Below are 15602 nucleotides of genomic sequence, written 5' to 3' on the forward strand. Positions count from 1 at the left end.
TTCGGAAAGCGAGAACTGGTTTTTGACTTATAAAATTTCTCTTGTATCAACCGCCATGTTTTCCCGCGCACGAGGTGTAAAGAGCCTTCCCGGCATGCATTGCGATCACATTCTGCTCGCGTTTCTCGAACTGTTAACTAGATTGTTTCGGCTTTTTTCATTTAAAGGTAATAATGGCCAACAAGTAGCGATCGATTGTAACATAGATCTGTGATCCAGTTTGCGTTGATTTTATTTCATATCGGCATGATTTGTAGTGTTTTGAACTTCTGGGATCAGCGGACATGCAGATGTATGGAGACCCGTACGTTGCGCAGACGGGTTAATTTGTTAATCTGTTAGGCGGTGCGTGACATAAAGCTACGATCGCGTTTGTCTAAAAATATGTATTTATCTTGTGATTTTTAGCCATTTAAGACGTTGCTGTATTTAGAAAAGTGCTTATTTGATGTTTATTTGTTCAGTGCAGATAATCATTGTCCCAGATAACCAAAGTAAGTTCCAGATGTTAACACTATTTTCCGGCCGCCATATTTTACCTATTTAAACCTGAAATCAACATTTTTGAGCTTATACGTTGCGTGAAATTAACATTTTGCTGTTTTCTAAGTGAAATCAACATCCCTTCCGTCACACGTTACGTGAAATCAACATTTTTACCTGTTTAGACCTGAAATTAACAATTTTTAGCTTATAAGTTGCGTGAAATTAACATTTTGCTGTTTTCTAAGTGAAATCAACATCCTTGCTGTCACGCGTTAACGTGAAATCAGCATTTTTACCTATTTAGACCTGAAATCAACATTTTTGAGCTTATATGCTGCGTGAAATTAACATTTTGCTGTTTTCTAAGTGAAATCAACATCCTTGCCGTCACGCGTTAACGTGAAATCAGCATTTTTACCTATTTAGACCTGAAATCAACATTTTTGAGCTTATACGCAGTGTGAAATCAACATTTTGCTGTTTCCTAAGTGAAATCAACATCCTTGCCGTCACGCGTTAACGTGAAATCAGCATTTTTACCTATTTAGACCTGAAATCAACATTTTTTTTTTTGAAATTGAGACTGCAAGTCATAAATAACTGTTGACAAAACAAAACTTTGAGACCCGTGAAATTCAACAAAAATTTTGCAAGACCCATGGTTTTTGAAGGACAGTTTACCACCTCTACTAAAATTACCTACCAACCCAAATACAAAATGATGTCAAAACTAACATTGTTCTCTGTCTCCTCAGGTCTTGTTATTTACTTCAGTGTGGATTCCGATCCAGTTTTGTGCGAGCAAAAACGTAAAAAACGTGCTGGTGGCAATGTCTCTTCAAAGCAAAAGTAAGGGAAGGAAGTACTTGACTCTTCAAGTAACAATTTGTCATCACAAGAATGGGTTTTGTGCAGAAGTTGATTTATTTCCATCTACAAGTTTGTTATCATAGCACAACAGTTTAATTACAGATAGAGCGGTTTTCAATTGAGTGTTAAATAGTAATCAGGCAATTACTTTGGTTTTGGTTTTACTAATGTAAAGTTACGATTGGCTGAGTAGTCTAATTGGTAGATAATTGGTTGAGTTTTGGTTTTACAACACTCGATTAAAAACTGCTGTATCAAAAATCTATTTATACTCATTGCTTTACAGCACTTCTTTTTAAGTATGCTGTTTTTGAAATTTGTTTTCAATTCAACAAGGTTTCCAGTGATCTTGCTTTATAAGTAACATTTAATATATATTTAATTATTATTTTGTGAGCATGATATCAGAAATCCAAATGTGAAAATGAAAATGTGAAAATTTACAATAATTACTATTTAATAGTCGTCATCCTTGAGAACATGAGTGAAGAATTTATAATATTATTAGTGATCTGAGTTTTCAGAAACACTCAGGTAACTCGTGGCAAGAAATTTATACATGACATTTCACATATTTGCGGCAGAAAAACAAAAGTATTTATAAATCAAGTGAAACAGGGTGCTTATAATCAACTCACTTTCATTTGACAGAGATCTGATGGTATACTTGGGGGAAAAAATTATTGCCCAAAGAATAAGATCATTTTGTTCTGTCTTTCCCAGGTTATAAGTGACCAAGCATCTATAATTTAAACAGAGATGTCATCTCTTAAAAATTTGACAAAAAAATTAAAAACCTCATCTTTAGCCTTAAAAAAAACGTATTAATTCCTAGCTAGAAATATGAAGATGCATTTAACAAGAGGGAACTCTTTCTTTGAGGAAAGATCTGGGCTTTTAGAAAAAATGTTGTAAATAACCTGCAGCTTTACTGAGCATACAACAGCCAACCTCAGGTAAAGCATATCATGAATGCCAAAATAGGCAAACAAAATTACGTGTGTTTAAAAAATTAAAAATGCTCAACTGATCTTAGGGCAGGCAGCTGAAAACATATACAGTACAACCCCAGTAACACGAACTCGGATAACTGGAACTCCCCCACTAACTCAAACCAAGTCCCATTTTCCTTGGATTTGACCCCACTTTTCAGTCATTTTAACTCGGTTAACTCAAACTTGGATAACTCAAATTCCCTGCTAACTCAAACTAAATTTTGTTTCCCTTGATAAAAACTTACTCCAATAACTGAAATTCTGGTTCATGTAACTCACCAGGGATGTCATTCCATTAGCTTTTCTTGTCGTTTAATCGGTAAAAACACTCAAAACTAACACCACAGTAATTTGATTTTAATTAGTGCAACCAACTGTTCACATATTTGACAGTCATTTCCCGATGTTGAGTCACACCGGATGCGGTACCCTTAGCTGTCACTGTATACTGAGTTGCTGAAAAATCAGTAAACTATCAATTATTAACCTGGCATGTTGGATATTCAATCGACCCCGGTAACTTGAACCCCCGCTAACTCTAACTGTTTTTCGTTTCCCTTCAGAGTTCGAGTTACCGGGGTTCTACTGTAGTAATGCCAGTCTGTTCAAGAAACTGTCCACCTTGTGACTGTTGTTACATAGCATCTTTCTTTTTTTTAGTGCAGATATTATGTGAGAACAACATTTTGTACTTCTTGTTCCAAAACAAAACAAAAAAATTGAACTTTCATAAAAATTTATCACAGAGTGCATGTGTGTAAGTTTTTACAGCAATACCACTTAAGTAAGGCAGTTACTTGGCCCAGGAGTTCATTAATAAGAGTTTCATTTAGATGACATTGACTTGGCTATACTGAAGAAGCTTTGTGAAATAATTATATATTGAAAATATGTAAATGTAATTGGAATTGAGTGTCAGAGTTCTACAGTAGCAGAAACATTCTAAAGAAAGATTTTAGAAAACGGAACAAATCAGTAATAGAATATGCCCAGCTCAAGTTATGGTGCATCTTTATTTCACCAGAAGCTAGTAATGAAATTGGGAGGTTGAAACAAAAATTTCCAAATCATCTCCAATGAGTTTATTTTAGGAATAATTTTCATAGGATACTAGGTATGAAGTCTGAACTATCAGCAAATAGTTTGAAATAGTTATTGTTTTCAAGCTGTGCTTGAGTAGTTTTGCTATTAATTTGTTTAAAGGCATGAAAAATCCTGATTAAATTTGATATTAAACAAGTTGAAATTGTGTATGGAGAGTCAAAACTATTTTTAAACTGTCTTGGTTGGCACTTTTTTACAGCAATGTCTGTCATCAAGACTTCCTTTTTGTCAGTTAAAAACGTTTCTTATAAAAAGAGAGAATTTGGAAGGTTTATTTTATTTTTTGGTAAAACAAAATATAGACTTCAAACTTTTGATACTCGCGACTATAATATGCTGGCAATGCATGCACTATGTAATATCATTTGTGGTTAAGAATTAACATTTTTTTGGCTAAATTTTTCTGGGAAAGATTTTAAATCTCTTGAAGCAAGCTATTTACCTGTTGCATTTGCTGCTGGTATGACTATTGAAAGTATTAAGCTTTGTTGCTTCCGAATTGTAGTATTATTCCAGAAAATATCTTCACCCCTCTCGTGGAAGGTTTTTTGGTTTGACACCTCCCCCCTCTCCATTTCTCTGGAAATTCCAGTTTCTGTTCATACTTTGCTTTTAAAAATTTGACTTTCGAGTCCTTCCTCCCCCTTGGAATTTCCATTGACCAACCTGTGGGTGGTTGTGGATATTTTCTGGAACCACACAATTATGTCATAAAATTCTTTCAACTCTGTAAGGGTGCCAAGGGACATGTTAAACAAATGCTGTCAATTTTCGGAGCGAGAAAAGTTGAAAATCACATACGGCTCAATCACTAGCTGCATTTGAATAGTCTCTTTGTGTCTTACAACAGTTTTATAGACAGGCTAGAAAGTTAGGGCTAAAATTATTGTAATAAATACTCGATAAATACTTAATCGCTTAACTTACGAAGTGGCTCTAAGCGGGGTGAGGGTTGGTATGTTGTAACTTTAAGAGAGGTCAAATTCAGCCTAATTCTTAATTGTATTCGTAATTCTCCATTGTTGAATTTCTGCTTGGTAATGGTCATGTTTACATAATTCCACTGTGTAGCGCTGTTATATTTTTGTGAAACTGCGTGAGGGACAATATTTATTCAAATTAGAATCTTTGAATGTTCGAACATTGTGTGGTTTTGGGAACAAAAAGAGCATTGGTTACTTACAATAAAAAACGTCCTAGTTTGTATGAATATCATTGTGTTTGTGTTTTCTCTGCGAGTAGTAAAACTCCGCAGCCCATTTGCACCACCCGATGTAGTCCAGATGATAGATGGTTAGACAACTTTATTTAAAAGTAAAGACCACTAATTTGTTATGGTTGGTCTTCAGTTGAGTATCGTAATATCAAAACCATGTGGCTTGATAAAATGGGCTGTTTGGTGCCTAGAAACGTGGCGATAACTCTTTCAAGTAGTGCACTTTTGTCCCGTCTCTTTTAGTTCGGTGGAAGAACTGAACTGTTCTATATGAACGCCACATTCTCTCTTGCACAAACACAAGGAATGTTTGTACACTGCGCGTAAAGCAAACGCAGTCAGTCATCACTCGCTAGCTGACTAGTTTGCGTTGCACAGTTGCACGACTGGAACTATATACGCAAAGCCGTATTTTTTGACTGGAATAATTGCGCCATCTCTAACAGGTTGCCCGTAAAACGGGGGTTAGTGTTTGCCTAGTGAGAGGAATGAAATAGAAAATGGAAGACAGTAGGTTTTAGCCATTGTTAAATAGATTGCAACTCCCTTGGCACGTGTCTAGAGATTAAAACTCGTGTTTGGTATATATCACGAGTCAATGAAACCGCTACAATATGTATTTAAATTCGAAAGGTAATACCAATAGCCATTACTTACATTCATTCAAGTAAAGATGTCAGCTTTCTTTCGTTCGTTCTCTTCTTGTAAGCTGTTTCTTTGTTGTCGACGAAAGGCAAAATGTTTCACAAACAGCTATCCTCGAGACAAAGTCAAAGCAAACTTTCGCCCGCCAAAAAACGCATGCTGCCACGTGCGACGATAAGTGATTTGATTGGCTACTTTCCCGGAAGAAGCCATTTTTACTTGATTATTTCTACATAATTTTCTTTTCACTTGGTATGGAAAAAACATCTTTTATTCTCATTGTTTGCCACCGATAGTACTATAAAACGTATTTTCCTGCGATTGACCTTGAAATTAGCAGGAAAATATGCTCTTATCTTTCTTCGATGTTTGGTTTAGAAATGTGCACTGGTAAACACTGGTACGTTTGTGAGGTGCCAGGGCTTTCTCGGGTGTTCTGCGCAGCACGTAGCTTGGAGCGAGCCACACCAAGTAGTGTGTTTATGATTTTAAGGGCGACCAAACTCAGTGGGATTTAGTGGTGAATCAATATCTCTCTGGAAACTGGGAGCTGAAAAGTAAAAAACGTAAACTAGAAACTTCAAAACTACAGTGGAACACTGTTAATACGGTCACCAACAGGCCATGAATATTTGGCCGTATTAACGGGGTAGGGTCAAACTTCATGACTGGTCTAAATTGAGTTATGTCTTAAAAGGTATATCACAATTGCACTTCTAAAGAACTTTTCTTTAATAAGCATCGGAATTATCGGAATGCAGATATATTTTTTAAAAAATGGAACTTCAATCAGTATACACTATTAACAACGGAGAGATGGACATAACTGGTTTGAATGGCCATATAAATGGGTTAAAATTATATAGGATAAAATGGGATGGCCGCATTAACGGAGTTTTATTATAGGAAAATTAGACTTTCTGAGAAGTCCTTCGTCTTGTTTATTTAGTACCCGCCGGACGAAGGACTTTTCCTGCTTCATTGCCGCCAATTTTAGCGACCCAAAAACGGGTCGCTGTGCTTCAACCAATCAGAGGTCCCCTGGATATCCCTTGGTGACCGACTTGTCAAACTATGCGCAACGAAACGTGACTTGCGGTTAACCTTTCGCGACTTCGTCGGCCTAACATATTCTACCCTGAAATTCATGAGATCGTCTTGTGGCAAGTCTATAGGAAAATGTATTGGCGTTTTATTGGAACATTAAAAGGTGGCCGTAATAACGAGGTGACCGTATTTAAAACGAAGGGACTGTAAGGCGGGGTTCCACTGTATATTACAGTAAGAGAATATTCACCAATGGTTAGGAGAAAAAAATCAATCAAAAATAATTTTCGAAAGATTACTTTATTAGTTTATCACCAACGTAAATTTCTCTAATTCCAAAGCTTTTGGATTTATAATACCTCCGTCGGCCACATGCTTTTTTCTTCCAGTTTGATTGGTTCATTGGATTGTCTGCGTCCTTGGCCTTGGATTTCGTTTACAACAAAGCCTGGTTCCCAGGGTCTCTCATCTTCCCGCCCTACTGGAGCGAGAGGAGAGGCCCTGGGAACGAGGTTCTTTTCAGCATTCAGCTAAAACCGCTCTAATTTGATATATTACATATGTACACTGTTAAAACTGGCATCCTGTAAGCTCACACTTTTAGCTCATGCAACCATCCTTTGAACAGCATGGTTCAGAACTTTTATCTTCTTCGCAGCTTCCAGCCTTCTGTTCCTGAAGTCCCGCAGAAGGTTGGAAATTGGTCAGTCGAGGACCGATGATGTCCAGACTTTCCAACGAGTTGATCGTAGTTAGTGTAGTAAGAGAAGAAACGGAGCGGATGTACTGTGGGCGAAGATTTCCAATGGACCTCGGTTCAGTATGTGGTTGATGTGGCTGGTTCTTCTCAGGGCGAAAGAATATGATGTACAGCTTGGGTCCGAAGAGACAGATCAGCGCCATTGAGCAGCATAATATCACGAGAAAACAGGTCAAAATGGTCCTGTAGAATCCCTTGGTACCCAGTGAGGTAGGGACGAAAACTGCTCCGCTTATGCACATAGTGACCATACTGAAGGTGATGAACTTAGCTTCGTTGTAGTTCTCGGGAACTTTACGCACTAAGAATGCCTGATAAGTGCAGAGCAGGATAAGTGCAGCGTTGAACGTGGCCCAGATCGTGACGCCCACTAATGACTCTGCCACACACTCTAACGTGACTTCGTTTTGCCCGTGCGTGACTCTCGCGGCCTTCCGGGGAGAGATTATGATCCAGATCGCCGCGGTAGAATTCTCCATCATGGCGCAGAGAAACACAAATACCAGCTGCCATTTGTTGCTGAGGAAGTACGTTTTTCCAGTGCGCATGGTTTTCACGCTGAAAATTCGTGCGATGCGATTGGTTTTCGTTAAGAGCGAGCCAATCACCATAGCAATGCCGGTGCTCATTAAAAACGGTTGTATATTGCAGAACAGAGACGTCGGTTGCAGAATGAAGGTGATTGGAAGGGTGTAACACCAAGCAAGACCAGACAGCAGAATGTAGGAGATTTCCCGGCTTGCCGCCTTTACAACTGGCGTCTTTCTCTGTTTAAACATCGTTACAGATGTTATAAAAACAGCACAGATGCCAACACCACAAGCGGTTGCTACCGCAATGCCAGCGCGGGTGCTGTAAACTTCAGTCACGGGGCTGACGTCACAAGAAGACTTTTCATGATTGGCTATTGATCCATCCGGGCAACTCACGCATGCTGTCGCTCCTGATTGGTTGGTCACACTGTTGCCATGACAATGAACACAGTTCCAACAGCACTCTGGGAAGTGTTTCTTGGGCTCCTTCCAAAACCCTGGTCCACAGGTAGGACTACACCTCGCAAAGGAATGTAAGCTGCCAAAAAGGTGTCGATCATACTCGTACATTGGCAAATATTTCAACCCGCCTCCCAAAGACCAGTTTCCAAAAACTTGAAAATGATATCCACCGCTGCGATTGTTCACAAAAATAATGTTGTAGGAAGCGGCCTCCGAGCTTCCACTTTCGTCAAATGATACACGGTGCCCTGTAGGAGACACGAAGGACGCGTTCTTGATGTAACCATACACGTCTCTTTGCACGGTTTTGGAGACATCAACGAAACAAGCCTTGTTGGAACACCGATACATGTCATGCAAACCATATGCGACGGCGTACACTGCGTCAATGGCCGTGGTGGTGTATGCTGAATATTCTGTCGGCTCACTCAAGTTCAATAGCTTCTCAATGTACCCCTGATACGCCCTTAGCCAAGGATTTCGCAGCAAGCGTTCTACAGTGATGTTCTGAAAATAAGCTTTAAACGGCTCATAAACTTTGCATTTTGGCTCTACGTTGATAAAGTATTTCAATATTTCTTGGTTGTTGCGCAAAACCGAGTAAGAACGGGCAAATGCGTCGGAACCAATCCAGATGTATCCAGTCATGTTTTCCTCGCGCGCAACGTTTATGAAATAATCCGCATCGTTGAGCTCAGCAAACAGCACAATTACCTTTGCTTCGGGATGCTCTCGAATTTTCGAGAAAATTTCGCGCACCTTTGCTTTCGGCGTCCTCACGGTGAAGACCTCGTCCACTGCGATACAAATGCGGGAGTGCTCTCGACTGTTTGCGGCGTACTTAAATGACTCGATTCCCGAACGTCCGTACTCCGTGTCGGAGGCCACGGTCGAGACGAAATTCCAATCAAACTCACGGATGATGTCCACCATCACTTGTGCCTGTCTTGTGTCCGACGGAACAGTGCGCAGAAAGTTCTTGAAGCGCGAACGGTCGCTTAAAAGCCTACTGGTGGACGCGTAGCTTACAACCGGGACATGAAATAGCCCCGCTAGATTTGCAACCGCGATCGTGATCCCGCTGTAGGCGGCTCCGATGATGGCGACACCTTTATTCCTTGTGTTTACCATCGCCAAAGCGGAACCATTTTTCATTAATCCGCAGGCTTGAATGCGTTCTAAGTCTTCCGCGTGCGTGTAAGCCGCGCGGATAAATCCAAACTGCAGAGATTCTCTTATCGTGTGATCAACACTGTTACAAGTATCTTTGATGTCGACGCCCAGTGTGACACCTGGTAGCAAAGTTTTGTTTTTGTTGATTTGGTCGACGGCGTAAAGAATCGCTTCGGCGTGCTGCAGTCCTCGGAAATTGAAGGGGCCGCCGCAATGATGAGAGAACTTCTTTTGGGAGTTTTGCGCGGGATCTTCTTCTCTTGTACCCGGGGGATAGTGAACCGGCGCTAGGCCATCCAACATCACATTCCCTGGTGAGTAAATCCGTGGAGAGCGCTTTATCAGTGTGTCTCCTTCGACTAGGACAGCACTTACGCCGAGAAGTGCTACACAACGTACAGCGAACATCGTTCCTTAAAAATATCGAACAGCTGCGAAACTGAAGAAAAACTGATCTCGACTCCGCTATTGATTGCTTCTACAACCGTTTTTATTCATCTGAGCGCTGATAAAGTCCTTTTTTCTTGCTTCAGTCGTGTCCCGTTTTGCACTATCAGTTCGCCGCACCTTTTCGCTGTGTTGTTGTTGTTGTTTGGCTAGAATCTGCGACACAGCAATTAAAAAGCCTCTCTGGGAACAGTCCTGCCTTCGCACTACAAAACCATAAACAAACATAATAATAAAGTGCCCGTTACAATACTTTTTCCTTGGAAGAGATTCAAACGCCTGTGGGCTATTTCAAACGGTGAAAATTACCTTAAAAGATTCGCACAGATCAGCTCATTAAATGTGTCCTGTTACTGCGTTGCCGCAAAATATATACGCACAATAGGACAAATAACTGTAATAATAAGATGTGTGTAAATAAAACCGAACGATTTGACATTTCAAACAGCGTAAGGCTTTTAAGTGCTGTAATAGAGAAGTCTTCTGTATGATTTTTCTTACCTGCGGAATATTTCCGTGCGATTTTTAAAAGAATCAACTCAGTAAGGTTTCAACTGGCTCTGGTCCGGCCGGGTGATAGGTATCTTTTCAAAACCCACCAACGTAACTGAAAGGATAAAAAAAACTGCGCTTTTCGGAAATTACAAGCTTGATTCAGCTGACACCCTCACATCAATTGGTTTGACTAAGATTAATTTACATCTTCGATTTCAAATAAAAGCTTGACAGCAGTGCAAAGAGAGAGTTTTCTAGCAGGTGTCGGACAATTATAAAACCTTTGGAAACCCCACAATTCTTCAAACTTCGACACCTACGTTAGCCTGCGAGCGGAGATAACAAAAAGAGCCACGGACAAAACCGTTCTTTATTACTAATCAGTAAGTTAAAGGGTAAAATAAGTCCCAAGGACGGCCTAAATATAAATTAAATTCTGCCCTTTAATTGCATCGTTTGTTTGCGCTTTTGATAGCATTTCAAACTTTCTTGGATTTTACCCGCTTAGTTGTAAACCTCTTAAATTGCAATACTCTTTATCTTCTTCCGTTTCGGAGCACTTACCATTCAAGAAATTAAAATTTTGCCCTACGTCAATAAAAGCAAATTTGACATTGGTGGCAAACGAGGTTCACTTCCACAGTAATAACTTGGTGCTTCTCAGCTAAATTATGTCCTGCAATGACAACTAAATTAAAAAGACGTTTTACTGTTTGTTCTAATTCACTTACAATCAGTCGATAATGAATTTTTTTGTTCGGGTGGAGATTAAAATGCAAAAGTTTATCATGGTCTCATTATTCGTTGAGGAGAGAAAATATTTAGTGTACATTCGCCCGATTTCTAGCCTCGTCGTAGACTACGATTATCGAACGAGTAGTCCCTCTTTCGTTTAGTCCATCGACGGTGACCGTAAATATACCGCTAGGAAAAAATGGCCGCGTGAAATCCTGGGGGCGAGACGCGCGCGTGTTTCCAACCCCCAGGAGTTGGTTCAGCAAATTTTTTCTTTTTTTATTTCGCGTCACGCACGACGGACTAAGTGAAAGAGGGACTACTCGTAATCTAGTCTCTTCGTAAATTGACTGTTTACATGGTAGATACCAGTCTCCCAAACCCATCACGAAGAGTCTTTAAAAATACAAATTGGTACCAGTTACGTTCACTTTGGAAACAAATTTCTGAAACAATTATGTTAGCCAAGAATCCTAGAAAATTATCTTCTTTTAAATTTTCAACTCAGACATCGATTAGACTGTTCACGGACTGTTTTCCCAGAGACCACCGATAATTGATTACTTGGCTGATTACTAAAATGACTGCAGCTTCGGCTAATCCAGGGTGGTGGTGCCGGGGGGGGGGGGGGACTCCCATGTAATAGTGACGGGTGTGCTCGTTGGAAAGAACCCCTTTTCAGATTTAAGATCTTAGTACCTTTAAAATCTTATAAATATTCTTGTTCTTCGGCCATTTAAATCTTAGAAGGAAAAAAAACAAACAGTTAAAGAAAGGCTATCGATCAGTGACTTAAAATCCTGTTTCTTTATTAATTTCTACTCGAAGTATCAACTATCGGAAGTATCAATTTTGTTATTAATTTTTAGCTTGTCACCAGTGCCTCGCTTTATTTTTAAATTTATTATCTTTTGTCATAGTTGTAACCGTCACTTCTGAAGATGTATGTTGTAACATACGAAACGCGAAATTTAATACAGTTAATGTTTTTAGACCATGCGTTGTCTATTTGTAATGTCTGTAACCGCTGTTGGTTTTCTTTTCCTACTAAGATCTCGTTTTGTGGGCGTGGCCCCAATTCATTTTCCCCCCTGAGAAGTAACAATTCTGAAACAACACACCAGCTGACAGTATGAAAAAATTTTGACAGCGATAAGACGATCCATCGAATATCTTCTACTTGTTAAGATTTTTGAAAGAATTGTCATAAATCTGTATCCTATTTATGTGACTAATTTCAGTGCAATTGACCAGGAAGTTAACAAGGCGGCAGTTGTTTAAGCTCTCGTCATCTCTCCTGTACTGACTGTAGCGATTGTCCTTTAATGAAATATCAAAGAGACAAATAAAACACAATTGAGCGACAAATAGTTCCTGTTTCTGATTTTCCGGCTCAATATCCTAAAGGGTACCGTCATAACTTAAGTGTTGGTCATTTTCGATTGTCACTACCTAAGAGGTCCCACGACATGAATTTAAACCCCTAAAAGATACGAGCACCACTGTCATTTTAATGTGGGAGGCCCTCAGGGCTTTCTGATTGAAATCCCTTTGTATCTACTGGTGAAACTTTAAGTCACAGCGTCGTTATTTTCCAGGAGTGATAGTCAACTCTGACACTCATGTTGAGAAAACTTGCTTCAAGTCCCCTAATTCTATTTCTCTGCCGGCGGAGAAATTTGAAAACGCAGCTTTATTTCTACGGTTAGCCCTACCGTCCACACTAATCTGTCACGAAAACGGAGCTTTTCGAAAACGCTCTTAATTAAAACCGGAGGAATTTGATGACGCCGGTTTTGAGTTTAGTATGGACGAAAAATATTTTGAAAACAGAGATTTTCGAAAACGACGAAGTCAGGATGATTTCACGTGATTTCCCTGCACAAGTTTTTTTAAACACAAATCCAAAATGACCGGTGATTGTTGCGTTTTAAATTTCTCCGGCATAGTGTGGACGGAAAACATTTGATGCGTTTTCAGTGTGAAAACGCCGTTTCGAAATTTCTCCGACGTAGCGTGGACGGAGCCTAAAGTAAACACTTAGCTAGAAGTAGGTAAGCCGTTTTTTGACACCCGTGTTCAAATAATTTTAGTTCTTGCTTTGAATTGCAAATTCATTCTCACCGTGTAAAGTTTTATTAACGTTTATCCACGCACGGTTACGCAAAAACAGACTCTGCAGAATGTTAAGCTCCTCACTGACTTTAAAAACAAAACACAGTTCAGATTTTGCTGGCGATCCGGCTGGTTATTAAACAGCTATATTTGTTCATATTCTTTCACGAGCATATCGAGAAGCCTAATTAAACCATTAGCCACTCCAGAAAATTGTAAACACTTGAGAAGTGTAGAAAACATTGGCCTCAGGCTGTTTTCTAAAGAAAATGATCTGATCTTCTTTTTACAGTAATTTTTTTCAAAAATTACTGTCATGTTTTATGACAGTACAATACATGGTGTAAGCTCCTTAACTTGTTAAATAGTTTAGTTAACGTTTCCTTCTACCTTTACATTATCTTAATATAGCAAACAATTTTTTCTACGCACCTGTTTCCCACTCTAAGGTCGTAAACATTTCGCTTTAAAAAATGAAAATTTTCAAATGCGTAAAAGTAAAACCGTTTCTTGAATTTTCAGTATTTAAGTTCAGTGACTTTGAACAGTAATGTTTGCCTATGGATGATGTTCGCGGTTAGATACGTGTTTTAAACCACGTTCCTCGAGGCATGGTTTCAGCACTGAATCGCGTAAATTAGCATATAACTAACGTAGTAATTACTAGCTAGAACATAAACAGCAAACATTTTATCTACTATAGGTTGACCCAGACTGTGAGCTAATTGTTACCTAAGTCATGTCTCTGAGCAAAATAAATAAATAAATAAATAAAAGAACAGCGTCTCATATGGTCAAATGCTGTAAACGGGCCTTTCACTTAACAATGGTAAATGAATTAAATTTAGCAGTAGAAATGAATAATTATGTTTCTTCACGCAATTTCTTTTGTTCTTTCCTCTTCTCTAAAGCTCTCCCAACATCACGCAATCCGCCTCCTCGCCGGAGCTTTCCTCCTCAGAGAGGCTTTCGTTTAGCTGGTTCTTTTTGGTGTAACAGTGGTAGCAGACAATGCGTAATATCAAATGAACAACAAACCAAGTCAAAGCGTGAAACGCAAACACGATCCCCAAAAACTCTACATTGCTTGGAGAATTTTTCCACGGGTTGGGTCCAAAAAGGACAAACCCTGCTTGGAAAAACCAGCTTCCCTGCAAGCTCGTTAAATAAGCTCGCAAAAAACCCACGAAGTGAAAAAATTGGTCGGAAATTACAGCTAAGAAAAAGACAGCAGCGGTGACAAACACTAAAATGTAAAGGAAGGTGTGTAAGCGCACGTTGAGTTCATCTCGCCCGTGAAGATGAAAGCAAAACAAAAACCCTTCGAAGCAAAATGCCAACGAGATGACCAAATAGTCGAATTTTGGCGGCAGCGGAAACAAGTCAAACCACATCACAAGATCGAAAACGCCGCTAAGGCCAAAAAAACCGTACATAACTGCATGGGTGTAGTTATCCAAGTGTTGGGCGATAAGTTCTCCATCCTCGTCATGCAAGGTAGCTGCACGGGAAGCCGGGAGTTCGGCTAAGACGCCCAGCATCGCAAACACAACTTTTACAATGGGTTCCACGGGTATTGTGGAAAGCCTGGCGCCGGGACACGAATACCACACAGGTTGGACAGCTGCTCTTGATCCGCGAGAGCGACCTCGAGAGCGATTGCAATAATTTCTGTGACCGGCTTTTTGCAGAGTTTCGCCGATAAACCACCATACAGAGATTACCATGAACATCGAGCCAGGAAGAAGATGCCCTTTTAACGAACCCATGTCACAACTCAGTGTTTGTGCAGAGTCAGACGGTTAAACTTTGAATTGCTACTCAACCTGTTAACACCGACAAGTATATGATGTCCAACAGGTACATATAAGCAAACACACATGCAAATTGGCATGTTCGTGGAGAGATTTAAATGGATAGTTGAACATCTTGACGACAAACAATACTTTTGTCTAGTTAGCATACACTTAGCACTAAAAAAAACGTATCTTCGTCGCCTAAACGTCGACTTGAAACGGAGATAATGGCTTGGTTCGTGCAAAAACCAACGCATAATGGTTTACACCGTTTGAATCGAACTCCAAGTGTTAAAAACTGACTCTAGTGTACTTTAAAAGAAATGGAGAACATTTTTCGTGAGTTTCCCCCTACCATGGTGACACCTCGAGAGGCCAACGGTGTTTCAACCCGAATGTTGACACAGCTCTTATCAGGTTTTCCCAAATTGTAGAACTCTATAGTAAAGCTAACGAGAAAATGTACTTTTGTTTTTTTGTTTTTGTTTTTTTAAAAAAAAGACCGCTACGAGGAAATAATGGGATTTATTTATAAATTTCGCCACTCACTCATTTATTCTTTAAAATATACAATATGTTTGCCTGCGCGTAAGGAGTTCAAGTTCTGTTTTAGTTAGTGCGACTTTTCAATAGCGGCGCATTCTTCTAGGGTGTTTTCTTCCCTCGCCCCTCCTGCCCCCTGACGATGGGACAGTGCAATTTAGACGATAACGAATCAATTCC

The 15602-nt window shown here is 39.6% G+C and overlaps 3 protein-coding genes across 6 annotated transcripts in view; 1 reads left to right on the forward strand and 2 right to left on the reverse strand.

Moving 5' to 3' along the window:
• Positions 1 to 4665, forward strand: part of LOC110047560 (uncharacterized) — a 17566-nt gene extending 12901 nt beyond the window's left edge. For all 3 annotated transcript variants that reach the window (XM_089279099.1, XM_089279100.1, XM_089279101.1), the window contains exon 6: positions 1242 to 4665. In XM_089279099.1, the coding sequence (XP_089135225.1) occupies positions 1242 to 1339 (98 nt within the window). In that variant the 3' untranslated portion in view covers positions 1340 to 4665. The remainder of the gene's footprint in view (positions 1 to 1241) is intronic.
• A 1979-nt stretch (positions 4666 to 6644) lies between these two features.
• Positions 6645 to 10591, reverse strand: LOC110047581 (metabotropic glutamate receptor 2-like). Of its 2 annotated transcripts, none has more exons than XM_089280342.1 (2): positions 10240 to 10591; positions 6645 to 9944 (listed from the first exon to the last, which is right to left on the reverse strand). In XM_089280342.1, the coding sequence occupies exon 2, from the start codon at positions 9697 to 9699 to the stop codon at positions 6964 to 6966; it is 2736 nt and encodes a 911-aa protein (XP_089136468.1). In that variant the 5' UTR covers positions 9700 to 9944; positions 10240 to 10591; the 3' UTR covers positions 6645 to 6963. The 2 variants fall into 2 exon arrangements, with proteins under 2 accessions (XP_089136468.1, XP_089136467.1); XM_089280341.1 differs by lacking the exon at positions 10240 to 10591 and adding an exon at positions 10048 to 10200.
• Positions 10592 to 12324: 1733 nt separating this feature from the next.
• On the reverse strand, positions 12325 to 15082 carry LOC110047597 (transmembrane protein 45B-like). Its single transcript, XM_020753339.2, has one exon. The coding sequence runs from the start codon at positions 14850 to 14852 to the stop codon at positions 13989 to 13991; it is 864 nt and encodes a 287-aa protein (XP_020608998.1). The 5' UTR covers positions 14853 to 15082; the 3' UTR covers positions 12325 to 13988.
• Between the last annotated feature and the right edge of the window lie 520 nt (positions 15083 to 15602).

This window comes from Orbicella faveolata, unplaced genomic scaffold, assembly GCF_042242905.1.
Source record: "Orbicella faveolata isolate gen_17 unplaced genomic scaffold, um_ofav_v1 contig_47, whole genome shotgun sequence".
NCBI lineage: Eukaryota > Metazoa > Cnidaria > Anthozoa > Scleractinia > Merulinidae > Orbicella > Orbicella faveolata.

Excerpts from the sequence above, each read along its gene's own strand:
- LOC110047581 (XM_089280342.1), bottom strand. The coding sequence starts at position 9,699 with ATGTTCGCTGTACGTTGTGTAGCACTTCTCGGCGTAAGTGCTGTCCTA.
- LOC110047597 (XM_020753339.2), bottom strand. The coding sequence starts at position 14,852 with ATGGGTTCGTTAAAAGGGCATCTTCTTCCTGGCTCGATGTTCATGGTA.